At 57.8% G+C, this 27,658-nt stretch overlaps 1 protein-coding gene across 13 annotated transcripts in view; it reads left to right on the forward strand.

Annotated features, from left to right (window-relative positions):
- Positions 1-27,100, forward strand: part of SCAP (SREBF chaperone) — a 105,467-nt gene extending 78,367 nt beyond the window's left edge. For all 13 annotated transcript variants that reach the window (XM_065582512.1, XM_065582511.1, XM_065582519.1 and 10 more), the window contains 15 exons: positions 2,140-2,252; positions 3,268-3,362; positions 8,225-8,323; positions 8,737-8,955; positions 11,281-11,717; positions 12,496-12,690; positions 14,676-14,877; positions 15,816-15,931; positions 16,680-17,250; positions 18,276-18,361; positions 19,198-19,280; positions 20,124-20,290; positions 21,350-21,430; positions 22,250-22,456; positions 24,070-27,100. In XM_065582512.1, coding sequence (XP_065438584.1) covers positions 2,140-2,252; positions 3,268-3,362; positions 8,225-8,323; positions 8,737-8,955; positions 11,281-11,717; positions 12,496-12,690; positions 14,676-14,877; positions 15,816-15,931; positions 16,680-17,250; positions 18,276-18,361; positions 19,198-19,280; positions 20,124-20,290; positions 21,350-21,430; positions 22,250-22,456; positions 24,070-24,315 — 2,917 coding nt within the window. In that variant the 3' untranslated portion in view covers positions 24,316-27,100. The remainder of the gene's footprint in view (positions 1-2,139; positions 2,253-3,267; positions 3,363-8,224; positions 8,324-8,736; positions 8,956-11,280; positions 11,718-12,495; positions 12,691-14,675; positions 14,878-15,815; positions 15,932-16,679; positions 17,251-18,275; positions 18,362-19,197; positions 19,281-20,123; positions 20,291-21,349; positions 21,431-22,249; positions 22,457-24,069) is intronic.
- Positions 27,101-27,658: the final 558 nt, after the last annotated feature.

Below are 27,658 nucleotides of genomic sequence, written 5' to 3' on the forward strand. Positions count from 1 at the left end.
CGTGCCAGACTCGTCGGTTCCCTAAATGCAGCGTTTGACCTTGCAGGGGGGAGGAGGATGACAGGAGGAAGCCGTTCTGCCCTTAGTTACACGTGTGTGGCTCCCGCTGAAGCCAGTGGCAGCTTCTTATGGGTAACTGAGGGCAGCACTTGGTCCTTTGGGCTCCACACATAGAATGTCAGGAGGTCATCTAGTCCAACCCCCTGCTCAAAGCAGGACCAATCCCCTGACAGATTTTTGCCCCAGATCCCTAAATGGCCCCCTCAAGAATTGAACTCACAACCCTGGGTTTAGCAGGCCAGTGCTCAAACCCCTGAGCTACCCCTCCCCCCAGATTGCTTTTCCTCCAGCCCCGTCACTTAGCCATCCTGCCTGCCTCAGCTTCGCCACGGAGAAGAGTTTCCGTCTCGGCTCCCTGTCCTGCCCTCCCCTTTCCGTGCCACACAAGCCCAGTGTTCGTAATGCAGCGGTCGCCTCTGGGGCATGGACTTCTGAGCCCCCACGAGAGAGATCAATGTCTGTGAATGAGTCTGGCTGGTGGTGGCGGAGAGGTACCTGGAACCTGCCATGCTCAGCAAATCCTGGGTACTGGCCCTATGCTTGGAGCAGCTGATTGCTTCCCCTGAACAGAGCCAGCCCGGCCGCTGTGAGCAGCCCAGAGACTAGTGGCGGTAGGAGGGAGGGGTGACGGGAGCCCCAGCAGGGGCCAGGGAAAGTCTTGTTGTTTTGGAAAAACGAACTCATTGTCCTCCCTCCAGCCCAGCCTCAAAACTCTCCTCTGCCGGCATGCTACTGCCTGCTGTCGTGCAGCGACACTCGTGGTGATCAGTATTGTGTCATTGGTTCCTTGCGCTGCCCCACCTGTTCCCAGCCCACCGTGGTAGCTGTCTAGGCACCCTAGTGCGGAGGGGAAGAGAGAAATCTTCCCAGAAGCTGATGTCTTTCCTCACTAGACAGGCAGATTGTAATTGCTCATGCTGGAGCTGGGTCAGGGCACTGGAGTTTCATGGTGTTACCGGCCTTTAGAAAGGCCGCAAGGGGGACCGGTGGGCTCATGGGCCACGGAGCCTTTCACTCTAGGTCACTAGTTCCACGCCTGGCCGGTGACCAAAGGCCAGCACTCACTGTGGGAAAGGAGTGGTGAGCTCTGGATGTCCATGTCGCTGCACACCTATCCCCCCAGAGGGCTAGCTGATAGGCTGAGCAGGGAGGCCCGGGTATGACATGACCCCTCCAGTGCAGCCGGGAGACTCGGGCAGGGCAGAGCGAGTCGGTGCAGCGCAGGCTGCAGCTGGTCTGTGATCAGAGGGATTCAGTCTCCAGGGCCACGGGAACTCAGCAGCACTCGCGGATCACCGCAGAGTGACACCAGACAGGCTGAAGGGATTTCGTTCAGCGGCAGGAAGGTCGGTGTTAGGAAACCCCACTGCTGGGCCTTCAGTGCCCGTCCAGCTGGCACTCCCCTCCTTTGACCCCCCCTCCTGTAGGATAGGCCAGGTTGTCCTCTTCCGTCGGCCTCCATCTGCCTCGTGCTGTCCTGCACAGCTTCCCCCTGCGCTCTCAGCACAGGCTCGCTCCAGGGAGTTCCCCCACAGTGAGCAGAGCTGAGTCTGTGTAGTAGCATCTGTAGGGTGAGGAACCTGCTCCCCATGGGCATCTGCCCTGCCCCCCGTCCCCTGACTCTCTCTACAGTGGTTTGGTTTGATTAGTGCAAGGATTGCCTGAGGTTCGTCAGTGGGGTTTGTGTTGGCGGCTGGGGTCTGACTCCTCCCCAAGTTGCTCATTTTTGTTTACTTGCCGTAGTGCTCATGGCTCTGACGCTGGCTGAGGGCCCCCTGTGCTAGCGCCGTACAGACACCCAGAAGGGCGCTGTCCCTGCCCCGGTGAGCTTAAATCTAACGTTAGAATGGCACGTAATGGCCAGTCTGTAGCAACACGGCACTGCCGAAACGTTACCGTCTGTCTGAACCAGACACTGCACAACCTCTCGCCTGGTCCCAGAAGAGCAGGGTGTGAGAGGGCCCCTTACTGCAGCTCGCTGGTGTATCGAATGAGAGCCCGGAACCTGCCCTGCCCTGCGCTAGGCTGAAGGGCGCCTGGGTGCTCCCTTGTTTCTCACACTTGCCTTTGTTTTCCTAGGGAGATTTTTCCGTACCTGGTGGTGGTGATTGGCCTGGAGAATGTGCTGGTTCTTACCAAATCGGTCGTCTCCACGCCCGTCGACCTGGAAGTGAAACTGAGGATCGCACAAGGTACATCCGTCTGGCTCTGGCAAGGGGGGAAATTCCCATTCGCTCTGGCCCCAGACGGGAGCGATTGTAATTCTTAGCCTGTGAGAGGGCGTGAAGCAGCCCTGGACCGAGATGCTGTTATGTGGGAGCTGTGTGTTCTGCACTCTGGGCCTAATGGCCACTTCAGCTTGTTGCTTGTCAAGCCCAGGAGTTCCTATAAGCCCATCAAGGGGTGCCCTAGTCACTGGGAGCCTGGAACACAGACATGGTTCCTCCATGCTACGTAAGCTGCTGTGAAAGAATCACTGGCACGGGGATGGCCGTGCCACGTATTCTCAGAGCATGAATAGCCAAAGTGCTGCCTCAGGCCGCATGCAGCCCCATGGGATTCTACGACAGGTTCATGTCTTTACTCTGGCGCTACGCCCCGTGGGGGCTACATAGCTCAGCATGCAGTGCACTCAGGCTGCTTAGCTCAAGGTGGAGCATTGCATGCTGGGATAGTCCAACAGTCTGTGCCGACTGGAGCTCTGTATTAAGTAGGAAAGCGAGGGCAGGCTGCTCCCTGCATGTTCGGGCTGGCTGTCGGGCTCCTGGCAAGCAGTCAGAATGGCTCGCACTGGAGCACGTTATCAGCCAAAAACCATGTGAAGAATTTAGCATGATCCCTTGCACATTATTCAAAGTGTTGTGCTCCCTTTATAGAGGGATGGACAAAAATGAGGGGCTCGCCCATATTTTGGTGGATTGGCTGTGGCCCAGAGCTCCCTAGTCTACAAGGGTTGGTCTCTCTGGGTAGCTGAGTAAAGGAAATGAATTTTTTCTAACCTCAGAAACTTCCTGTCTCCAGTAATAATAATACATAATGAGGCTCTGTACCTTCTGTCTGGATCTCAGAGTGTTGTCCCCCTTTTACAGGTGGGGAAGCTGAGGGACAAAGCCTTTTCTAAGGTCACACACAGAGAGGCAGGACTAGTACTCAGGAGGCCTGAGCACCAGTCCCCTGTTCTAATCACTAGCATGCTTTGTTTTCTAGGCTTGAGCAATGAGAGCTGGTCTATTATGAAGAACATGGCCACAGAGCTTGGGATCATCCTGATTGGTTACTTCACGCTCGTCCCGGCCATCCAGGTGTGTGTGGTTGGTCAATAGGAACGGTTAAGGATTTTGTGGAGAAGAGGTGTGTAACCTCAGCTACAAGCACAATGCCAGTGGCTGATTTTCAGTAACAGGCTTGGCACCTCCCAGAGGATCTCAAGGGGAGGTATATTCTATACACAAGGATCACTGCACTCCACATTGAAATGCAGCCACCTCTGGGGTAAAACCCAACAGCTGCTTTACAGCATACAGCTGCACCACACCACACTTTAGGACAGGAAGTGAAGAGTCCTGTCTCCAATTGGAACGACAGGAGAATTTATAGTGTTTTGCCCTTCTCCAGTGCCTTCTCAAAGCACTTTACAAACATCAAATCTCACAGTGCCACTTTGGGATGTGTCTGGTGGCACCTTAAAGACTAACAGATTTATTTGGGCATAAGCTTTCGTGGGTAAAAACCTCACTTCTTCGGTGCATCGATATCTCCATTAATTATAATGATAGGGTATGAAAACATTGAGAAAGATATTCAGTTCTTGAGTGCTCTGGTGTTGTGAAGATTGAACACACTTTTAACTGTCCTGGTCACAAATGGTTGTAAATGCCACTGATTACAGTATTCAGCCATCTTAGTCAGTGTTTTGGGTGCTTTCGAGTACTGGGAATGACCATGCTTGGACGCCTGGGCAAATGTCATCTGCGTACGAGAATTATCGGAACTGGGCAAGAAGGAGGTCATTTGTGTACAGATTGAAAAGTGTCAATGCCAGCACAGAGCCTCGGGGTAGACCATTGGTTTGTCTTTTTCACGTGTTAACGCCGTCTCCCATGTGTACTCGGAAATGTTTGTTGTGGAGGAAGAGGTCAACGGCATTGATTATCCATGCTGGGAGAGCTCTCAACAAATTCACTAAGAGCCCCGTGTGCCAAATGATAATATATATGCTGCTGTCACATCCAAAAATATGGCTCCTGTCTTCAGGTTCTTCTGAAAACTGTCTTTGATTAATGTTTTCAGAGCTAGCACTTGATGACAGGTACTTCGACCTCTCTGAAAGGCCTGCTTGCTCGATGCTGAGTATTGACTCCACTTCTGGGGAGATGCACAGGAGAACGAGACGCCCCAGCACCTTGAAAGGCACAGACCAACAGGGATATCAGTGGGTAGCTTGCAACATGTGGCTCTTTCCCCGGTTTCAGTAGAGCAATGACGTTTGACATTCGCCAAGTCTTCTGAACTCACTCTTCTTTTGACTACTCCCATGAAGAACTGCGCTAGCCACTGATGAGCACAAGTCCTGAGGTGCTTCAGAAACTGGCAATATGTTGTCATAGCCATCAGCAATGCCAATCCTAGTATCGCTCAGAATTTTGTCTAATGCCGTGGCTGTGAACGGCTCTCTGTGTTGCCGAGTGTCCTTCCTCCGATAGAACTGATGCCATTAGTCATGAACTTGTTGTCTGACCTGCTTCTCATTTGGGGCCTTTGACGCATTCAACAGACGGCTGTCTGCTTGGTTTGACGTGACAGGTGGTCCGCTTAGGGCTGGTGGTTGCTGAGCTGCAGTGAGACAGTGAATCGAATTCCAACATTTCTGGCTTGAGCGAATGATGTCTCTTCCCATCATGCCCATCTAGCAGCATCCAGTGACTCACTTAGACTGCCACTTGTCCCGTTCTTCTCTCCTCTTACAGAAGGAGAGAAGAGAAGAATGGGAGATAGGGCATGTCAGTGGGGTTGTGGAAGAAGGTACCACTATGCCCCACGCCCATGTGTGTCCTTGGCCAGCAGGTTGCAAGCATGGCTTTTGCTTGTGCCAGGTTGGGGCGCGAGGTATGTGGTCACACCCATTCTGTGCTTTGTACATGGATTCGTCTTTCTTGGGTGCGGACTTGTATGCTCTGGCTCCCCTAGGCAGAGCCCCACAGCGATGCTGTCTGTTTAAGAGTGGCTGCTGCTCTGCGGGAGTCTGGTGTGTGTGTCTCCCTTATCTTTGTCTGTGGGAGCGAAGGACACAGCAAAGATAACATGCTGCCCTCGCGTCACAGAGTCCAAGGACCCCTGGCGATAGGGAGCTGGGCTGCATAAATCTGGCAGGGACCTTCGCTCGTGGTTGCCAAAGGGAGCAGTGCAGTGCTGAAGTCATCTAGGCACCGCATGGTACAGAGAGAAGCAGCAGAGGGAAGAGGAATTCCCTCTGCCCAAGGCCTGGGATCAGCTCCAAGCATTTGGACAGGCGGCCGCCTCCTCTCAGTCACGCCCAGACAGCCCATCTGAGTTGGGGAAGGAGAATTTGCCCCCCCAGCTGCTGCTCTCCCCATGCCTAAAGCAGCGTTTGGTTTGATGGGAGCCATTTTTCCAGCAGCACTCTGGTACAAGGTATACTCTTCCCAGGAATTGCCGACGTGCAGGACGCCCCATTCTCCGGGGCTGGTGGCCCAATGAAAGCCTTGCGGAGAAACCCCAGGCCCTGAGACATTGCATACACCTTGGTGCTTTGGGGAATAGCCCCATGTCCTCCTGCTCGTGCCATTGCCCTGCCTACCTTGTTCATGGGAAACACCTGACGGTCACAGACTGAGGGCCCAGTCTTGCTCTCACTAGAATCCATGAGAGCTTTGCTGCAGACGGAACAGGATCAGGGTCTGCCTGGTTCGTAGTCTTTCACTACCCTCATTCCTGGGATCAGGTGTGTCTTGGCTCCCAAGCACCATGCGGAATTCTGTACAGAGCAGAGCTGGTCCAACCTTTGCGGAGTCCCTGGTTGCGGGGGGCAGAGATGAAGTCCAGTGGGTTTTTGTTTCCCTCTGGATCTATGTCTAGAGAGCGGTTTGGGCCTTGTGCTCCTGTGTCCCGCCCCTCCCAAAATCAGCCCAGCTGCTGGGGAAGGCACAGGAGGGAATATCTAGCCAGGAGCTGCCTTTCCTTGTGGCCTTGTTGTCAGAGGGGACAGCTGATCCAGTGATGAATTATCCCCCCACCTGGCCTGCTAGGCCTGTAAATTGCCAATTCCACCTGCGGCTCCAAGCCATTGTTTATGTTGCTTGGGTTTGAGAATAGCCCTGGCAGGCTGGGGAAGCCTCTCGGTTAGATTGGAAGGCCTGGAGGAGCCAGTCTCTCCCCGTTACCGCCAGACGCTTTCCGTCCCAGTGTGCCTGGATTGGGACCAGCACTGCATGGGAGGCAGGGAGGCGGGCCAAGCAGGCCGAGGACCCAAAACAAGTGGCTCTTGGTGGGGGAGGGATAGCTCAGTGGTTTGAGCATTGGCCTGCTAAACCCAGGGTTATGAGCTCAATCCTCGAGGGGGATGTTTAGGGATCTGGGGCAAAAATCTATCTGGTCCTGCTTTGAGCAGGGGGTTGGACTAGATGACCTCCTGAGGTCCCTTCCAACCCTGATATTCTATGATTCTATGGTGACCCCCCATTTGAGTGGCTGCCGCCTGGCTGGCTTCACAAGGGGTGAGATTGCAGTTCCCAGGGGCTCCAGCCAGCAGCCCCTAGAAGGGATTTCCACAGTCCTGAACCTGTTGTAACTCCAGGGGCTTTTATCTATCACTCATGCTCTCGCCTTGTCCCCTGGCCCTTGTCAGTGGTAGAAAATGCTGACAGGAATCTGGTCCTCAGATGGTAGAAGAGTCACCCTCTGAAATGCCTTCCCCTGGGGGAAAGTTTGGTTTGGAGCCCTTTGCGGGACACTTGGTGCTGGGTTTGGGGTGACTGTAGTTATATTTGGTTTTGTTGTGGTTTAGGGCTGAGTTAATTTCCCAGAGAGGTTGGAATTTTTCTGTAATCCTTTTAGAGTAACAGCCGTGTTAGTCTGTATCCGCAAAAAGAAGAACAGGAATACTTGTGGCACCTTAGAGACTAACAAATTTATTAAATTTATTAGTCTCTAAGGTGCCACAAGTATTCCTGTTCTTCTTTCTGTAATCCTTGTTCCTGCAGTGACACCTGATGGTGAGAGCTGAGCATTGCAAGGGGTCTGAGAAACCAGCCTCGTCACTATCCCGGGTTCATAGTGGTTAGAAATGGAAAAGACCTGTTAGTTCATGGAATCCATCCACCTCCATGGAAAGGGTCTGGGGACTGCAGATGGTCTGTTTGGTGGACAGGGTGAAATGAATGTTGGGGGTCTAAGGCCAGGTCACAAAACCGCCAGCACAGCTGGCATAAACTGGCCTGGTTGTAGCAGTAATTGACTAGCCTCAGAGCCTGAACTCCCTGTAGGACAGCGGGAGCTGCAAGCGGCTCTTTAATGTGTCTCCTGCAGCTCTGTGCAGCACGTGAGATTAAAACGCGGAGTGGCTGAGTACAGAGCGCTAGAGTAAATGGAACAATGGCGTCACGCTCTGGTGGCTCTTTTGGGTAATGTTGATGGCTAATTTGGCTCCTGAAGCACTGAGGTCTCCGTATCACTGCTCTAGGAGGTCCCTTCAGGTCAGGCATGAGGCTAATGGATGGCGCGGTGCCAAGAAAGCTGGCACTGCCGCTGATTGGGGGCAGTGTGATCTAGTGGCTAGCTCACCTGGTTGGGAATCGGGGGTCATGAGTTTAGGTCCCAGCTCTGCCACTGCCTTGCTCTGTGGACTCAACGAATTCTGCCTCAGTTTCCCCAAAGTATTTTGAGACTTTTGGATGAGCAGTGCAAAGAATGTTAAGCCTGTCCTATGACTAAACAGTCTCCAGAGTTATTAGTTAGGCACCTTCCGCCAGAACGAACATCACACACACAAAGGTAACCAGAATACTGATAACAGGGATTGCCAGTAGACTACACTCATGGCCGTGCCATAGACAGGCCTTTGCTGTGCTGCTTCCTCTGGGGTTAGAAGACTTGCCGTGAGCTCAGAGAGCCCTTTGCTGACCCGTGGACGTGTTGTGTCCTGCAGGAGTTTTGCCTCTTTGCTGTGGTTGGCCTGGTGTCCGACTTCTTCCTACAGATGTTTTTCTTCACCACGGTGCTGTCCATTGACATTCGCCGGATGGAGGTAAGGGACGGGCAGGGGAGGCAGGTTTTCTCGCTTGGCCTTTCAGCAGCTGTGCCATGCAGTGAGACAGGACAGCTCACACCTGTGCTTTTCATTGCGTGACTGAGCGTGAGCCGGCTGGTTTGGATGGACAGGCGTGTGTGCCAGGCGTCCGGATGTGGGGGTAAGTGGGGAGAGCAGGGGAACAGGAGCAAGGGCGGTTGGGCGTGAAAGTGAGCAGCTCCAGAGACCGAGGACAGGCGTGGTCATGAGTGTATCTGTGAGACTGTGCGCTCAGATGTAGGACCGCACTGCTGGGTGTGAGAACAGCCAGTGCCTGGGCTCGGATGGGTGTGCAGCTAATGGTGTGTTAGTTTCTCTCGAGGAAGGACCTAGTCTCTGCGGCTCTAACCCACGTGCTCTCCTGTTGGCAGCTCGCTGACCTGAACAAACGTCTGCCGTCAGAAGCCTGCATGCCCCCGGCAAAGCCAGTGAGCCGCTCCCAGAGGTACGAGCGCCAGCCAGCCATGCGGCCAGCCACCCCGCACACCATCACCCTGCAGCCGTCATCCTTCAGGAATCTGCGCCTGCCCAAGAGGCTGCGGGTCATCTACTTTTTTGCCAGGACCCGGCTGGCCCAGCGGCTCATCATGGTACACCCTGTGCTGTTTGTTGTCTGATTCACCTCCCCTCTGGCCGTACGCGCCCCTGCCCTGGCTGTACGTCCATGGAGCAGACACCCAAAAGATGCTTATGCCTCCTCGTTTCTCAGCAGTCCTGGCACTCCCCTGAGAGGGGCGGCTGCTGTCGGAGAATTTATTCTCCAGGAAAATGTTCTACCTGCACGTGTCTGCTCCAGGGCTCTGCAGACCAGCAGACAGTGCTGCCGTGTGGTCTCTTTTTGTCTATATCGCACATGGATAGTGATTGACAATTCCCACTTACCCTGCAACATGAAGGCCGCTCTGCAGAGGTGGCTCTTCAGGCGTGGTTGGGCGAGGGGAGGGTGGAGACCCTTGCAGACCGGCCAAAGAGAGTTCAGGTCGTGGGGGCAGTGGGGAAGCAGGCACAGCAGAATTTTACTACATAAGCAGTTAAAGTGTTTTCTGCAGCACGTCATGGGGGCCCTGTCAACACAGAGCCAGTTTCCCAGGATGCACTTGTGCACGTGAGGAGCGGGGGTGTCAGGTGGAGCCCAAGTGTCAGGTTTTTGTGGGTGGTTTGCAGATATTTGCAGTTCCTCTTTGAAGGGTGAGTCTCTGCCCAGGTCTGTGGGCGTCAGTCATGAATCATAGAATATCAGGGTTGGAAGGGACCTCAGGAGGTCATCTAGTCCAACCCCCTGCTCAAAGCAGGACCAATCCCCAGCTAAATCATCCCAGCCAGGGCTTTGTCAAGTCTGACCTTAAAAACCTCTAAGGAAGGAGATTCCACCATCTCCCTAGGTAACCCATTCCAGTGCTTCACCACCCTCCTAATGAAAAAGTTTTTCCGGAATTATTCCAGCTTAGTACTAATGTGGACATGAGAACGAATGGATATAAACTGGCCGTGGGGAAGTTTAGGCTTGAAATTAGACGAAGGTTTCTGACCGTCAGAGGGGTGAAATATTGGAATGGCCTACCGAGGGAAACGGTGAGGGCGAGGGACCTGTCTGGTTTTAAGATTAAGTTAGACAAGTTTATGGAGGGAATGGTTTAATGGTAAAACATATTAGCTGAGGAATACCAAGCAATGGTAGGCAAACAGTATAATGGTTAACAAGGGTTAGGCTGGAGACTCTTGCCTACATGCTCGGGGTCTTGCTGATCGCCATGTTTGGGGTCGGGAAGGAATTTTCCTCCAGGGTAGATTGGCTGAGGCCCTGGAGGTTTTTCGCCTTCCTCCGCAGCATGGGGCAGGGATCTCTAGCAGGAGGGTTCTCTGCCAATTGAGGTCACTAAGACACAGGATTTGGGGACTTCATCAGCAGAGTCAGGGAAAGGGTGGGGACGGTTTTGTGGCCTGCAGCAGGCAGGGGGTCAGACCAGATGATCATAATGGTCCCTTCTGACCTTAAAGTCTATGAGTCTATGAGTCTATGAGTAATACCGAACTTAAACCTCTCCCACTGCAACTTGAGACCATTACTCTTTGTTCTGTCATCTGGTACCACTGAGAACAGTCTAGATCCATCCTCTTTGGAACTCCCTTTCAGGTAGTTGAAAGCAGCTATCAAATCCCCCCCCTCATTCTTCTCTTCTGCAGACTAAATAATCCCAGATCCCTCATAAGTCATGTGCTCCAGCCCCCTAATCATTTTTGTTGCCCTCCGCTGGACTCTTTCCAATTTTTCCACATCCTTGTAGTGTGGGGCCCAAAACTGGACACAGTACTCCAGATGAGGCCTCACCAATGTCAAATAGAGGGGAAGGATCACGTCCCTCGATCTGCTGGCAATGCCCCTACTTATACAGCCCAAAATGCCGTTAGCCTTCTTGGCAACAAGGGCACACTGTTGACTCATATCCAGCTTCTCGTCCACTGTAACCCCTAGGTCCTTTTCTGCAGAACTGCTTCCTAGCCATTCGGTCCCTAGTCTGTAACAGTGCATGGGATTCTTCCGTCCTAAGTGCAGGATTCTGCACTTGTCCTTGTTGAACCTCATCAGGTTTCTTTTGGCCCAATCCTTTAATTTGTCTAGGTCACTCTGTATCCGATCCCTACCTTCCAGCGTATCTACCACTCCTCCCAGTTTAGTGTCATCCGCAAACTTGCTGCAGGTGCAGTCTACGCCATCCTCCAGACCATTAATGAAGATATTGAACAAAACCGGCCCGAGTCTCAGGAATCAGGGCTGTATTTCGGGGCGGGGTGCACCTTCTGGGGGCTGTGGCTGAGGTTTGGCTACACCGATGCTCTGGTGTCTGTGCAGTTATGGTGCTGAGGTGAGGGTGCCGTGTACTAAACAGCCTTGTCTCTTCACTTGTACGGTGCAGGTTGGAACGGTGATTTGGATTGGAATCCTGGTGTACACAGATCCCGCTGGCCTCCGCACCTACCTCACGTCGCAGGTCACAGAGCAGAGCCCGCTGGGAGAAGCGGGACTGCCTCCCATGCCAGTTCCTGGAGGTGTCCTTCCGGCTGGGGATGTCAAGCTCGCCCTCTCGGTCTTCCCCTCGGAGCCCGTGCAGCTGTCAGAGAACCAGACGCAGCAGCAGCGCGAGCAGAAGGAAGGGCTAGAGTCCCGGAATGGGCTGGAGGCAAATCAGCAGCCGTGGGCCCAGGGACCGGAGAGCCACGGCAGTGGGCAGCCGGAGCCTGGCACAAAGGCAGAGGTCACGTGGGGCGTGGAGGATGAGGAGATCTGGAGGAAGCTCTCCTTCCGACACTGGCCATCCCTCTTCAGCTACTACAACATCACCCTGGCCAAAAGGCAAGTGGGTCGCAGACCAGGTGCCCAGAGCCCTTGGAGTCCGCACAGAATTGAATCCCATCAGGTTTGGCTCAGCCCTTCACCCTTGGAGCAGATAAACTGAATTCCATGCAGCTCACTGCGGGTGGGTCTTCTGGGCAGCCCTTTCAAACGGGCCAGGTCTGCCTTGCATGGACACTGTACATCACTGAGCACGCGGCATGGGGCTTTGTCTTGGGCCAAAACACGCCCTGCCCTTCCCTTCCCACTGGTGTTTGGCGTGTTGTGTGCCTGGTGCCTTCCCTCCACCCCAAAGGTGGCTGCACTGCAGTGGGGCCATATGCACACGTTCGGAGAGCGCGTGTGGCCATCTGGAATTAAAGGCCAATATAAAACTAAGGGCGAATGACAGACATGCTGCAGTGTGGCCAGCTCAATGCAGGGCTCCCGGGGCGAGGTTACAGACAGTCACTCGATCATCACATTGGTCCCTTCTGGCCTTCAAATCCCTGAAATCCAGGCGGCCCCCCGGTGAGCTGCTCCAGTGCTGGCTGTTTGGGGAGCTCACGGACGAAGCTGAGCCCCAGTGGACTTGGGAATGCTCTTCCAGGCACGTAGCGAAGCCCCAGGGGTTGGGATAGCTAAACCTGGCCTGGACGAAGCCCTAGAGAATACCCGGCGTGGCCCTGCCCTGGCGTGGCCCCAAGGGAGGGATGAGCTAGATGATCTTACGGGATTTTGCCATCTCTGCATCCTGCCGTTCCTAAGCCGGTCCCTCGTCTTTCCTTCCTCTCCCCAGGTACATCAGCATCCTCCCAGCCATCCCTGTCACCTTGTACCTGAATCCACGAGAAGCCTTAGAAGTGCGCCACCCTCAGGAGGCTAATCGCTACCACTCTTTCTTCCCTTCGAGCCTCGGGAAATTGGAGGCGGTGGATCGGCCTGGTGAGGCCTTGCCCAAACTGCAGGGGCACCGGGACGTCACGCTCTACAAGTAAGAGAGCCGACTGTCCCCCGTGATCCACCCCTTTGGCCCTGCCTCTGTCACCCGGAATGGGCAGCTTGGTTGCCTGGTGGCTCAGAGTCTCCTTGGGGAGGGAATACGGTCAGGGCTGAAAGGAGCCCTGCCAAGTCCCGGGTGCTTCCGTTCTGCTAGGGCAGTGTTACATTAATCATTCCCCTTATTGTGGTCTTCAGAGGCTGAGGGCTTCCTAGCGGGCGAGTCAGTGAGCAGCCTAAGCTGTTAGCCAGTGCGCTGAGCCCCAGGAAAAGTGGGGCTGCTTGTCACAATGTACTGGACACGAAGGGGCTGATGGTAAAACTCCCTGTGTGCGTAAGTGTTCATTGCATGTGCGTGCGATAATCACGCACAGTTAGCCAGGCACTTTGAAGAGCCAGCTTTGCTCGTTCAGAGCTATGGCTAGTGGGGCAGCCTTGCTGCTGTTTTACCAGACCGCAGTATCCAGCCGGTCATGATGTGCAGCACAGCAACAAAAAGAGAGAGGTGTCAGGAGGTGAGGCCAATGGGGGGGGGCGGGGGGGGGGGAAGGGAGTTAAGCATCTTTGGGGTGGGTGACCCTTCATGAGTTATCAGACAACACTCTCAAGGCTAGAAAGGAAACCACTGTACCCTTGAGAAGGTGGAGAGCCCGCTTTCCACTAGCGTCAGCGTTCTTAATCAGCAGGGCATGTGTGAAATACCTGGAAATCACGTCGTGCTGATTCCCGTCTTGCCTTTTATTCCCCACCTTGCATTCCTGCATGATTTTAGCTCTCTCCTTGTGAAAAACTGGCAGAGAACTAGGTCTGGATTTTCTAAATTGACTAGTGATTTTGGGGACCTCCATTTTTGGGTGTCCAACATGAGCCACCCTTACAGGGGTGTCATTTCCAGAAAGTGCTGAACACCTGCTGTCTGAAAATCAGGCCTCTTTAAGGCGTCTCTGGCTGGGCACTCCGAACTGGAGGAACCCAAAGTCACTAGTCACTACTGAAAATCTAGATCCAAATCCTTTTTAGCATTCACATCCGCTCCCATCAACTCTGCCTGGTTCTGAGCACACGGCTCAAATCCTGCTGCAAGCAAAGAGGTCTGCCTGGAGGAATCAAATCTCTAGGGCAGGGACAAGCGTTGTGTTGTTTTTCTGTTCAGAGCCTTGACCGACAGGGCCCCGATCCTAGTCTGGGGTCCTGAGGGCTCTCCTATAAGGTACCTAGTAGCTGTCAGAATGATGGAGCAGCAAGAACCAATACAGTGCAGCCTCTCGGGCGGCCGGGCCAGAACGTGTCTGTTTGGAAATCGGAATTTCCATCCTGCAGGAAATTCTTACACGTCGACATTGGTTTTCATTCCAAAATGAGAGAAAAGGTCAGAATCGCAAACATTTTGGTGGAATGTTTCGGACAAATTTCCATTCAGAACTGTTGAAAGGATGTGTTTTTTAACGTGTTCGATTGAAACTTTTCACTCTGAATTTTCCCACTGGAAATGCTGCCAACACTGACTTTTTCCCCAGGAAAAATGTCAATTTCAGCCAAACCTGGTGTTTTGTCTTGGGGAAATTTCAGTCCACAAACTGATACCAGCCATTTGCATGACGCTTTCAGGCTCAGTGATGTCACTTGATTGGATTTAAAACAAATTGATCAATGGAGAAAGGCTTTTTTTAACCCCCCATTCCCTCCGCCTTTTTAACTTTGTAAACAGGTGTTTTAAATGCCTCCCAGGCTGCATGTGCAGCTGCTCCTAAAACCTGCAGGTGCTTTTTGCCCTCCGCTGTCCCAGCTGACCACCTGCAGGCGGTTGGACTCTCTGAAGTTCTCCTCTTTGTTAAGAAGCTAAATTGGGAGCCCTAAACCAGCCCCCTGTGTAAGCAACAGTCCAGATCAGAGCAGCTGCTTCCTCGGAAGCGCTGTGTTGGGAGCATTGTGTGCCAGAGGTGGTGGCCTGGCACAGCTAACGTCCTTCTCTCCCATCAGGGTAGCTGCTCTGGGCCTGGCCTCTGGCATCCTCCTGGTTCTTCTGCTCTTCTGCCTGTACAGAGTGTTCTGCCCCAAAAACTATGGGCAGAACGGGCTCTCGCACAGCCGGAGGAAGAGAGGGGACCTGCCCTGCGACGACTACGGCTATTCCCCACCCGAGACCGAGATCACCCCCCTGGTTCTCAGGGGTCACCTCATGGTAGGTTGGCCTGGGACATACGCAGTGTCCAGTGCGCCTCACTGCAGGGGGCCCACACAACCCACCTCTTACCCCCTTTGCCACCTTGAAGTCGCAGACATCAGAACTGGTGGGCATGTAATGTAGCACAGAGCCATGTGACTCACTGGGGCTAGCGGGGGCCAGGGGCACTGTGCAGGCAGGCAATGGGGTGGTGGAGCAGGACGTGCCCCCATGTCTTTGGCCCTCACAGTCTGTGATGTGCTCTGGGCCCTTGGCTGCTGGCCCAGCTGGTGCCCTTCACTAGCCGGGCTGTTCAGCCCCTCTTTCCTGGCAGTAGCTTGCAGAGTGCATCCTGGTTTGTTCTCCGTAGTATGAGGAGGTGGGTATGTTCCAGATGGGTTTCATAGAAATGTGCTAGATTCCCAGCACACTGACTACCATGCTGGGATGGCCTGCTGCAGGGCTCCTTCCTCCGTACCTTTCCCGCGGGAAGCCATGCCCCGTAGAGCGCAGCCGGCCAGCATGTGGCCTGGATGCCAGATGGGGCCCATGGAGACTACAGCACCCCACTCTACACGCAGACTCGAGAGTTTTACACTGCAGCCTGCAGCCGCCTTCATCTTGAGTATGGAACTGAGACTACAAGTCCCAGCATGCAGTGCTCTGGCTTGAGCCAAGCAGCCAGCCCGCATTGCATGCTGGGGCCTGTTGTCTCCCCTCAGGCCACACCTCTGCATTGAAAGTGAAGGCAGCTGGAGTCTGCCCACTGGTGCCAGTGTGTGCAGTGCTTGGGCTCTGAGCCCATTGCTCTGGTGATCCCGAGCCAGCGAATCGTTTCTACCTGAGCTTCACTGGCTAGGGGCTTCTGCCAGGCGGGGGGAGAGTGCAGGGCACTCCCAGGTATGGTGGGGTTTGCTGGTTCCACGGACTCAGTCTACACTGCTCTTCCCCCTCAGGATATCGAGTGCCTGGCCAGTGACGGGATGCTGCTCGTCAGCTGCTGTCTGGTGGGTCAGATCCGAGTGTGGGATGCTCAGACTGGAGACTGCCTCACTGTCATCCCCAAACAAGGGTACGTTCACTACTGTGTGGATAGTGCAAACGCCCTGTCCTTATACAATCGCTGCTCGCTAACCCGTGCAAACACACCCCGGTCCTTATACAATCGCTGCTCGCTAACCAGTGCAAACACACCCCTGTCCTTATACAATCGCTGCTCGCTAACCAGTGCAAACACACCCCTGTCCTTATACAATCGCTGCTCGCTAACCCGTGCAAACACGCCCCTGTCCTTATACAATCGCTGCTCGCTAACCCGTGCAAACACGCCCCTGTCCTTATACAATCGCTGCTCGCTAACCCGTGCAAACACGCCCCTGTCCTTATACAATCGCTGCTCGCTAACCCGTGCAAACACGCCCCTGTCCTTTATAGGCACTGCTCACTAACCCGTGCAAGCATATCCCTGTCCTTATACAGGCACTGCTCACTAACCTGTGCAAACATACCCCTGTACTTACAGATCAGTGTTCACTAACCTGTGGAAAAACACACCTTATTTACACACTCAGTGCTCATTAACTCATGTAAACACCCCCCCGTCCTTACACGATCGCTGCTCACTAACCCACGTAATGCTGGAAGAAATTAACTCTCGGTTTTTGGTAGGACACCCCACTGCCCCAGCTGTTAGGAAAGGGGTGATTTTTCACCCCTCCATAGAGTCACAGTTCACCTGTTGCCTGTTGTTCCCAGCCAGTCCCTCACCCTCTCCCAGCCTGTACGGAAGGGAGTGCTAACCTGCAGCTGCTGCATTTCAGGTTGCGCAGAGACAGCAGCGGCGTCTTTGATTACCAGGAGAGCTGGGATCAGAGCCCAGACCTCAAGAACGGGCTGGAGGATCCCTTCGACAACAGCCACCCACTCAAGAGGCTGCTGAGCCCCCCGCAGCCCCCTCTGTTCTGCGACCAGCCGGACCTCACCTCTCTCATCGACACCAACTTCTCGGAGCAGGCCAAGGCGGTGGAGCCGGAGCCCAGGCACCGCGCAGTCTGCGGCCGGCACAAGGACACTGGCTACAACTTCGGCAGACTGGTAGAGAAGGTCTACGAGGAGCAGAACGCTTCGAACTGCATGAACTTGGCCGGCTTCCCGGCCACGCACGGGCAGGCCGTTTCCTGCGCGAGGACGGGCAGCACCAGGGCCCTGAGCTGCGGGACGGGGGAAGGAGGGTGCAGTGCCCGCAGGAAGAGCCTAGGGGACGAGCCTTTGGCTGGATTTGAAAAGTCCTCCCCCGTCGCTGCGTGGGCCGGTGACTTGGAAAGCTCTGTCTGGAGCCTGGACCTGCGGGGCAACCTCATTGTGGCTGGCCGGAGCAACGGGAAGCTGGAGGTAAGGGTGGGGGGGCTCCCTGCCCCTGCATGGGCACTGAGAAAGTCATAGCAGGCTGCACTCCACACTCACCCATCCATGGTCCCGGAGCACTGGTCCCTCTGTGGCACCCCTGTGAGTGAGGGCACAAGGCAGCTGTACTAGGGTGTTTCCAGAACTCCTGCAGAGCCAGGTGGTAACAGATCTGCAGCCAGGTACGCCACCGGCACGCCATGGCCCAACTCCTCCTGCCCCCAATGCTGGGGCCCCAGCTCCGGAGCTCCTGGAGGGACTGCTGTCACCCGCACAGGGCCTAGGACACACCCTGGCGGCCGAGGGCAGCAGGGTGGGGCTGGTGACAAACACACTAGACAGCTCATTACATGAGTTTCCATTTCCCATCCTGCTCTGCCACGCTGGAGCCGGGAAGGACTGACTGCGGCCGGGGCTCCCCTTAAAAGTTAGGTCGAAAAGCTACATCGCTCAGGGTGTGAAAAATCCCCACCATGGACTGACAGAGCTGCGCTACCCTGGCCCCCGTGGAGCCACAGCTCGGTCGCCAGAACACGTCCATCCATGCAGTTGCCGGCGCTCCGGGAGGTGGTGTTCCCGCAGCGACGGAAGAACCCCTTCATCGGCGCGGCTGCGACTACACTCCGGGGTGATGGCGGCACGGCTGCGGCTCCGTAGTTGTGCTGGTGTAGTCTGCATAGCATAGCCATGCCCTGAACTCGCTTCTAAACGTTGTCTCCAGGCATCACAAGATTGCTTCAAAATCTGGTGCAAATCCATCTCTACTGCGAACAGGAACAGCAGTGGGGGGCCCCAGGACTGGGCTAACGGGAGGTGCTGCAGGGCAGGACTGAGATGGATTGGGGGATCCATATATAGTTACTTCAAGGCCCCAGCTCTCAGGGGACCTGGCCACAGCCAGCATTATTGTTACAATCATTTTAAATTCCAAACCACTTGAATTTCCCCTGGCCAGCCGCTCTGCGAGGCAGGGACTCCTCCCCCGGCTCCCTGTAACTCTGCCTCTCTTCCAGGTGTGGGATGCCATCGAGGGGACCTTGCGGTGCTGTAACGAGGAGGGTCAGTCCGGAATCACAGCACTCGTCTTCCTGAACAACAGGTAACGGACAGAGCCTCTGAGGCGCCCTTCCCCAGGGATCTCGCCGGGGAGGAGGCTGTGAAGGCAGGAGCCCAGCTGTCTGGGTCCAGGGGAGGTGATGCAGGCCGCTCCGGGTTGTGGCAGACAGAGCTGTGAGCTCCCCTTTCTCGCCCGCAGCCCTGGGGCTCTGGCTGAGAGCAGTGGGTTGCCAACCGTCTCTCATTACAAGGGGCGTCCCTTATTTCTTCGTCTCTGTACAACGAGATCGGGAGCAGCTGAGTGCTACAACAAGCAGCAAGAAATACCCCTGGCGAATGCAGCCGAGTCCTGCTTAGTGTTGTTAACAATCGCGGGAGGAGGGGTGGGGTGGGGTGCTAAGAAAACACTCCCTTCTTTTTGAAATGCAGGGTTGGCAGTCCTGGAGTTCTTGGTACCCATGTGCCCAGTAGCCTCTTCTCCTCCGCGTATTTAACCTCTCCACCGGGTGCTGGGTGGTTCAGGAGACCGGTATACAGAGCCTTTCCCTAGGTCCCCAGCTCCCATCCAGCCCAGCTGGGTGCCAATCGAGCTGTTCCCATCTGTCAGCTGTTCGGTGGTCTGGTCTCAGTCTAGTTTCCAAGGGAAACCTCATCACAAAAGCCACCGCCCAGGACTGTCCCCCCTTGCTGGCAGACTGGGGCCTGGAGACTCACCCTCCCACTGCCCCTCTCCAGGTGGTGGCTGGGTCACATGGGCGCCAGGAGCCAGGGAAATCTGGGTGTTGTCCTTATTCTGCAGCTGGAGTCGTCCAGCCTCCAGGGCTCCTGTGGGGATGGAGTAGAGGCCTCTCCTCACCTTTGTCTATTTCTCTCTCCCAGGATTGTGGCTGCCAGGCTGAACGGCTCCTTGGATTTCTTCTCTTTAGAAACCCACTCAGCCTACAACCACCTGCAGTTCCGAGGTAAGCGAGCGCCTGGGAGGGAAAACGGCCCAGATCTGTAAACCAGTTCAGGTGCCAAACTCCTATTGATTTCAATGGCACTGAGATACCTCAGTACCTTTGAGGCTCTGGGTCTGTGGCACTGATCCAACAGACAGAGCACTGGAGCGGGACTCGGGAGACCTGAGTTCTGTTCCCAGCTCCGCTGTGTGCCTCTGTTTCCCTTCCGACCCCTTTGTCTGTCTTGTCCAGTTAGACTGTGAGCTTTTCAGGCCAGGGCCTGTCTGTCCCTGGGAGTTTGTTCAGGGGCCCTGATCTCAGCTGAAGCCTGGAGGTGCCACTGCTCTGGGATGGTGAGCCAGCCCAGCTCCTTGCCAGTGCACAATGGTTCCCTCCACTTGGGAGTGGGCCAGTGGGGAGGGGAGTTGTGGGGGGGGTGGATGGACTCTGACCTGTAGCACAGCCCATGCAGAGAGGTGAAGATCTGAACGGGCCGTGGGCACAGCCCTTCCTTCCCGCAGGGGCAGGGGCAGAGAAGCTGGCGGTGCTGCCAGCGCTGGGCCTGCCTGCTGGGTAATCCCAGGGCACTGGTCTCCAGCAGCAGATTTACTCAGAAGTGGCCACCGATTTGGGGGCCCACTGGAGACCCCCAGACCCACCTTTCCGAGGTGCTGAGCACTGCAGCTTCCGATGGCCCCCGCTGGAACAATGGGTGCCCAGCTGTGCTGAAAATCAGACCCCGGGTGTCTCAGGTTGGGCCTCCAAAACTGGGGCACCCACCCTCCGCGGCCACTCTTGGGCGTGCTGGCCCATGTGTGGAAGGCTGCAGTGCCCACCGCCCCCGCTGTGTGTGTGCTCCCCCAGGAACCCCTAGCAGGAGCAGCATCCCATCCTCCCCCATGTGCAGCAGCAATGACCTCATCATGTGCCAGCTGACCCACACGGTGTCCTGCGCCCATCAGAAGCCAATCACGGCACTGAAGGCTGCGGCTGGGCGGCTGGTGACAGGCAGCCAGGACCACACTCTGAAAGTAAGTGCTCCCCTGCCATGGGTCTCCCCAGTAGGGCCACGGGCTGGCGGGGCGGGTGTGGGCAGGCTGTTAGTACGGGGCGGGGCTCTTAGCACATGAGCATCTGTCATGGGACTGATGGGTTGGTAGGCACGCATGTGTGGAGAGGAGTACACGTGGGGGTGTGTCAGTGTGCGGAGCAGAGTACACGTGTACGGGACGTGTCCGTGTGCAGAGCAAAGTACTCATGTATGGGGCATGTCCGTGTGCGGCGCGGAGTACTCGTGTATGGGGCGTGTCCATGTGCATAGCAGAGTACTTGTGTTTGGGGCGTATCCGTGTGCGGAGCGGAGTACCCGTGTATGGGGCGTGTCAGTGTGCGGAGCGGAGTACCCGTGTACGGGGCGTGTCCGTGTGCGGAGCGGAGTACCCGTGTACGGGGTGTGTCCATGTGCGGAGCGGAGTGCTCGTGTACGGGGCGTGTCCGTGTGCGGAGCGGAGTACTCGTGTACGGGGCATGTCCGTGTGTGGGCCGGGCACCGATGAGGTTGGCTTGGCAGAATGAGGTCAATCCATTGCCCTCCAGATTCTATGGGCGGACGCTGGCGTTGCCCTTCTGCACATGGCCCCGGTCCGTTGCGGGTTTGCAAGCCAGAGCCCCTCGCTGAGCCCCTGGGTCACGGCTCCTGCTGCGTCTATCTAGAAATGTGGCCTGGGCCATGAGAGCTGCCAGCCGCGGCACTGCCTCTGGCCTCCCCGGGCGCCCAGGTGCTGCCTGCAGAACTCTGTGCCCTGGGGGGTCACTGAGGGTGAGGAGGGGACTCCGGGATGACATCACTGCCAGGCCCTGGGCTCTGGAGCGCCCTCTGCTGGGCCATCTCCATGAAGACACTAGTGCACCAAGGGAGTAAGCCAAACCGGCGTGTTAATGCCAAGCTGCCGGTGCAAACGGGGAGGTGGGGAAGGGACCCGGTGGTGAGGAAGGGCTCCCATGGGGGTTACAGACGAGAGCCCTGCTGCTCTAGCGGGGTGGGCGGTTCAGAGCTCGCTGCCTCAGGCTGTGTTCTCGCTCCCCTGCAGGTATATCGGCTGGAAGACTCCTGCTGCTTGTTTACATTGCAGGGTCACTCAGGAGCAATCACAGCCGTGTACATAGACCAGGTACGGCCCTGAGGCCCTGAACGCGGACACCAGTGCTGTGCGCCTAGCCGGAGAGCTCGGGGCATGGGCCGGGTTCGGGGCCTCCCCTCAGTGGGCTACGTTACGGCAGGCAGCCAGCCGGTGCGCTAGGAGATGAGGAGGGTCGGACTCACCCTCCCAGCCAGAGCACCGTTTGCTTCAGGCAGGGGATCCCTGTTCCTACAGGTGGCACTTTCTGGGTTGGGGGCTGGCGTGGCCCTGAGTGCCCAGGCTGGCAGGCGTGATGGGGGCGCAGCTCTGAGGGGGTCTACCCCGCTGTGAGAAGTACTGCCCCGACGGGAGCTGGCCTTAGCTGGGCTCATCTCCCTGGGAGCATGCTCCGGGCTGCCGTGTGTGGGGATGGGCACAGGCTGGGCACCGCACCAGGCCCTCTGCAGCCCGTCTGGGCAGGAGCTGTCTGCTGGAGGCCTGGCACTGTGACTTGCTGCAAACCTGGCTTTGTTTAACAACAGACGGTGTGCTTTGCAACCCCCCAGTAACAACCTGGGGCCCTCTGCCCCCCTCTGCTGGCCTGGGCCTCCTCTCTGACCGTAGGCAGTAAGGGGAATGTGCCAGACGCCAGCCTTGCCGGTTACAGGCCTAGCCACAGAGACCATGGCTCTTTAAAGCCTACGGGGGGGTGTTGCTCTGAGCACTGGGAGGCGCCTGGATGGGAACCCCATTGTCCCGGGTAGGAGTGAGTGAGCCGTGCTGCAGTGCCCCCTGCAGTGCCAGGGGATGGACGCTGGGGAGGGCCGCCCCAGGGGTCACTGCTCAGACTCTTGGCCCGTGTCCTTGCAGACGATGGGGCTGGCGAGCGGGGGCCAGGATGGCGCCATCTGCCTTTGGGACGTGCTGACAGGAAGCAGGGTCAGTCACATGTACGCCCACCGCGGGGACGTCACCTCGCTGACCTGCACCACCTCCTGTGTGATCAGCAGTGGCTTGGATGACGTGATCAGCATCTGGGACCGAAGCTCTGGGATCAAACTCTATTCCATCCAGCAGGCAGGTGCAGGGCCCAGGCGGGGGGCCGGGAGCTGCCGACGCCCCTGATCCGTGGGGAGCGTTGTGGGGCATGTGTCTGCTGGGGGGGTTAGTTCTGTGGTCAGATCGCTGGGGGGGTGGGGGGGCTCCTTGTTCCAAGGGCAGATGCTGCGCAAGCTCTGTCCAGGCCAGCCACGCCTGCCTAGCCCAGCTCAGGCCCCTCACTGCCCCAGCTCAGACCGCGTTTGCCAGCCGGGAGGTGGGGGGGGAGGCGGGGAGCCGTGTGGGATGGGCAGGAGGTTGTTTATGGACCTACCCCGAGGCAGGGAGTGGAGCTGCATGGAGTCGGCTGCGGAGAGCTTGGACCCTGCCACTGGCAGCAGAATCCCAGGGCTCGTGGTGCTGAAATGAGTTGTGTGTTCCCCCGCCCCACCCCAGCCTGGCAGGGAGCTGCGGTGCGGGGGCAGGGAGTCTGCTCCACTGTCGGAGCATCTGTGAGCTCTGGGCTGCCACAGCAACTCCTCGCAGGGACCCCTGGGGGGTGGGGGAGCAGGGCCGGATGTGGGACTGGGTGGGGAGCAGGAATGCGGGGGGATATGGGGGAGCAGGGCTGGATGTTGGATGGGGGGGCAGGGAAGGGAGGGGGAGGAAGGGAGCAGGGCTGGATGTGGGATGGGGGGCAGGGAAGGGAGGGGGAGGAGGGGAGCAGGGCTGGATGTGGGATGGGGGGGCAGGGAAGGGAGGGGGAGGAGGGGAGCAAGGCTGGATGTGGACAGGGCGGGGAGCAGGGATGGGGGGGGAGCAGGGCTAGATGTGGGACGGGGGGATGGGAAGCAGGGCCAGATGTGGGATGGGGGGGCAGGGATGGATGTGGACCGGGGAGAAGCAGGGCCGGATGTGGGATGGGAGGGGGCAGGGATGGATGTGGACAGGGGAGAAGCAGGGCCGGATGTGGGATGGGAGGGGGCAGGGATGGATGTGGACAGGGGAGAAGCAGGGCCAGATGTGGGATGGGAGGGGGGCAGGGATGAAGAATCTCTCCCCCCCCCCCCCCCAAGAACGATCTGAGTTGGTGTCACTGCCCCAGGGCTGCGCCCGAAGGGGGCCCGGCATGGAAAGGTTTGGGGGCCCCCGATCCCAGACCCCTCCCTGGGCCCCCATTACCGTCATGTCGGAGCCCCCCCGAGGCAGGGCCAGGCGGTTTCCCCCGTCGGGCAGCGGGGAGCTGAGCACAGACTAGGATCAGCCTTGTGGAGATGGACCGAGGGACTTGCTCGAGGCCCCCGGGGAGGCCGGCAGAGCAGAAAGCTGAGCCCGGGTCTCAGGCCAGTCGCTGGATCCCAGACCAGGCTCCCCCAGCTCCCCCACTGCCTGCAGCACCCCCTGCTGCTCCTGCGCTGAGCCTGCAGGACGGGACAGCTGGTCTCTGCCCTGGGCCTGACAAAGTGGCCCCTCTGGTGCAGGGAGATGCACTGATGGGGACAGCTGGGCCTGTCCTGTAGCCATGGCCCCAGGGCTCAGTCCAGCACCTTTCCCTGCCTGCTGTGACACTGCTGGGGGCCATATTGCAGGGCCGCGAGGTGCCTGACTGGCAGGCGCCATCTCTGACGCTCTCCTCTCTGTTCCTGGCGCAGGACCTGGGGTGCGGGGCCAGCCTGGGAGTGATCTCCGATAACCTGCTGGTGACGGGAGGCCAGGGCTGTGTCTCCTTCTGGGACATCGGCTACGGCGACCTGCTGCAGACCGTCTACTTGGGGAAGAGCAACGAGTCGCAGCCGGCCCGGCAGATCCTGGTGCTGGAGAATGCCGCCATTGTCTGCAACTTCGGCAGCGAGCTCAGCCTGGTCTACGTGCCCTCGGTGCTGGAGAAATTGGACTGAGGGGGCGGAGCTGGGCCCTGCGGGCTGCCGTATCTGAGTTCTGATTGGACAGCGCCTGGGGTGGGAGGACAGGGCAGGAGCTCCAGGAGCTGCTTCTCCCTCCCTTCCTCCTCCTCCCCAGCTCCTTGGATCCCAGGCGCTCCCCCTGCAGCTGCCTGGGTGGGGCTGAGCCCTGCTCTGCCTGTGGCCCCCCCACCCCAGGCATCCCCCCGCCCTGCTCTTGCTCCGCAGGTCAGTTCCTCCCTTGGGGCTGCAGCAGAGCTCAGTGGGGACGGGCCCGTGGGGCAGGAAGCCGGTGCTGTCACCAGCTGGGGGATGCCCTGGGGAAGCTACCAGCGGGCCGGACTGCACAGCAGGTGGCCAGAAGACCGAGGAACCGTCAGTGGGATGGGGCTTAACAGAGCCTGGGCCGTGCAATGCCGTGGGCTTGGGAAGCATGGGGGCACAGTGCCCAAGGGGCTGTGACGGTAGACCTGGGAACTCCTGCTCCAGCTGGGGAGGAGGCTGCGGGCAGGGCGGGGCCTAGTGGTCTGTTTGTGGGATGGGGAGCCTGGCCCTGCTGTGTTCAAGGCTGGGCTTGACTGCTGCCTCCAGAAGGGGCCTGGCGCTCTCCGTGGGATGTTTCTGCAGCTGTGAAGCAGGCAAACCCTGCCCTGCCTCCTGAAGACACGAACACCTGGAGAACGTGGCCCAGTGCTTAGGGGGGGCACTGCCCAGGTCAGCCACGGGGCTCTCCAGCACGGGGAGAGGGAGCCCGCGCCGGCATTGCTAGGGTGGCCGTAGCCCCACTGTGCGAGGTGCTGTACCGACACGGGTGCCAGGCCTGGGTCCTGGTTCCCCTCTACCAGCAAGGCCTGTGCCCCACAAGGCAGGGCAGGGCAGGGGCCGTGTACGTTACAGTGTGTCCCCCTAAGGCAAGTGAAATCCCGCCCAGGGCCAACGGGCATTTCCTGCAGTGAATAAGGGCAGCTTAGACCCTAGAGGGGATGGGGCCTCAGCCCTCCCCTTGTGTCCTGGCTGGCATTCAATGCCCACTGCCCCTGTGCTTCCCCAGTGCTGCCTGCAGGTGCGGGCCCTGCCCAGGGAGGGGTGCCGGGGCCAGAGCCTTCAGCTGTGGGCATGGGTTCGCTGGCCCAGGGGGATCCCCTGCTCGCCTGGCTTGGGCTGTGACAGCGTGCAGGGCGGGGCGGGGCGGGGGATGTTAATTCACTGGCTGTTGTAGCTCAAGCAGGCGCCATTAACCAGCTCCCTTTACTTGCCTGGTCACAGAAAAGGGGGGCAGAGCTGGTGGCCGATTGGGCAGGGGGGAGGGGGCGAGTTGAGCAGCGGGAAAAAGCAGATGCTGACCAACTCCCCCCCTTCTCCCTCCTGCATTAGCACTGGGCTCCGTCTCCCTGCCTTGGAACGAGAAGGGCATGCTGGGGTCTGCCCTGGCGAGCCCTGTACGCCCACATCACCTGCCCTATTTATTGCTATGCTGTATATACTTATTTATTACGGTGGGTGAGCCGGGGGCGGCCTGCAGCCCATGGCCAGCGCTGTCCCAACCGCAGCAAATGCCGGCAGCTCCCTGCTGCTCTGGGGCACCAGGAGCCTGGCTCCAGGACAGCCCAGAGCAGAGTCCTGGCATGAGCCGGGGGCAGCTGAACCCTCTGGCTGCTGGCACAATAAAGGGGCATGCATTGGGACAGGACATGCGCGTAGGGGCTGCGAACTGGGGCAGCCAGAGAAACCCCCCCGCCCCCAGTAAGTGGTTGGCTTTGTTGGTCTCTGGAGGAGGGCGGCTGCACCATCGCCCCCTGCTTGGGGGCCAGCCATTGAGCTTTCCTGACCCCATGGGCAGGGCCCCTCTGTCCAGACACCGATGGGCTGTGAAGCCCTCCCCAGGGGAGATGGCTGCAGGCCCAACAGCCAGCACGTGCCATGGAACCAAGCAGGGCTTTTCCATCGCTGCTGTCGGAGCAGTCACCACCTCTGCTCAGCACAAACCACAGCCCGAGGGAGCCTGAACCTGCCTTGGGCACGCATACAGGAGCCTCCAGTTTCCCTGGGAATGGGAAAAGGCACCTTCCCAGGCCACGGAGCCACATGCAGGGGAACAGGCACCATGTCTGTCCTCAGTACTAGCACTGGGAGGGGTGGCAGAGGGGTTCCCCAGGGCCGCCTCCTGGCTTGCTCGCCAGTCTAGTGTCTGCTCTGGGGAAAGCCTGGCCTGTGGTGACCACAGCATGTGAACGCTTTGCAAAGAGAGCAGGAAGCTGGGGAGGGGGTGGGAGCCTGGCTTGGCTAGCCGTGCGGCCTGGCCTTGTGAGGCCATTGGTCAGTAGCTGGGGGGAGCCCTACAGGTGAGGATCCCAAAGGGTTTATTTCACTCTACATGTTTGACAGCAGGACGTGCTGCTCAAGCGCCTGTTTGTGTGTGATGTAATGCTGTGCCTGTAGAGACCCACTGAGGCCGAGTGCTGCTGAGAACTAACCTCCCGCCCGCCTCAGCCGTGGGGCAGGCGAGCTGAGGGCCCAGACAAGGCCGTGGCTCTGGTGGGACCTGCAGTCTGGGAGCAAGCTGGCCCCTGAAAGTCCAACCACTGCTGCAAGCAGCTTTGGGGGGGGGGGGGGGGCCTGCTCCTGAGCCCGTGTGCTCGCTTGCTGATGCCCTGGCTGTGTCTGTCCTGCCTCGGGTGGCCTTAGCCCTGCTGTACGCTTTGTACTGTACAGTGGAAGCTTTTTTGTACCAGATTGTGTTTTATAACCTGTACAAAGACACATTAAACCAAACTAACCGAAACCCAGCGGCTCCGCCTGCTCCCTACTCCGGGGGCTGGCTGACAGCGCCGGCTTCTGCAATGCGTCAGCGGCAAACGCAGCGCAGCACTTCCTGGGGCTTGGCAGGGAGCAGCTCTCTGCTGTCCCGCGGGTGAAACACGTAGTGACAGCCCTGCCAGTGCGTACAGGGGCTGGGCTGACCTTTACCCCCACCCCAAAGACTGGCTCTGAGTGCTGAGGCGCCAGCCCACGCCATGGGCAGCCCAACACTCAGGGAATCTTCAGTGCAATGGGCCCCATGAGTGACTGCGTTCGCACTAGCTCGGCATCACCCCCCTGCCAGCACTGCAGAGGGACGGGGGTACGGCCTGGGGTGCTGGCTGAGCACCTCACCTTGTGCCCTGTGCTGCTCCATGGCCCCCCGCTGCCCATGCTGTGACGGCACATCCCAGGTGACTAGCCCAGGGCCCCTCCCACTACAGATCAGCTCGTTTGCTTAGCAGAACCATGCGCTGCTGTTTGACGCAGGCTTTTACCCATAAGAACAGCCAGCCTAATGGGCCAGTTACTTCTGGCAGGC

The sequence above is a fragment of the Chrysemys picta genome, chromosome 2, assembly GCF_011386835.1.
Source record: "Chrysemys picta bellii isolate R12L10 chromosome 2, ASM1138683v2, whole genome shotgun sequence".
Lineage (NCBI taxonomy): Eukaryota > Metazoa > Chordata > Testudines > Emydidae > Chrysemys > Chrysemys picta.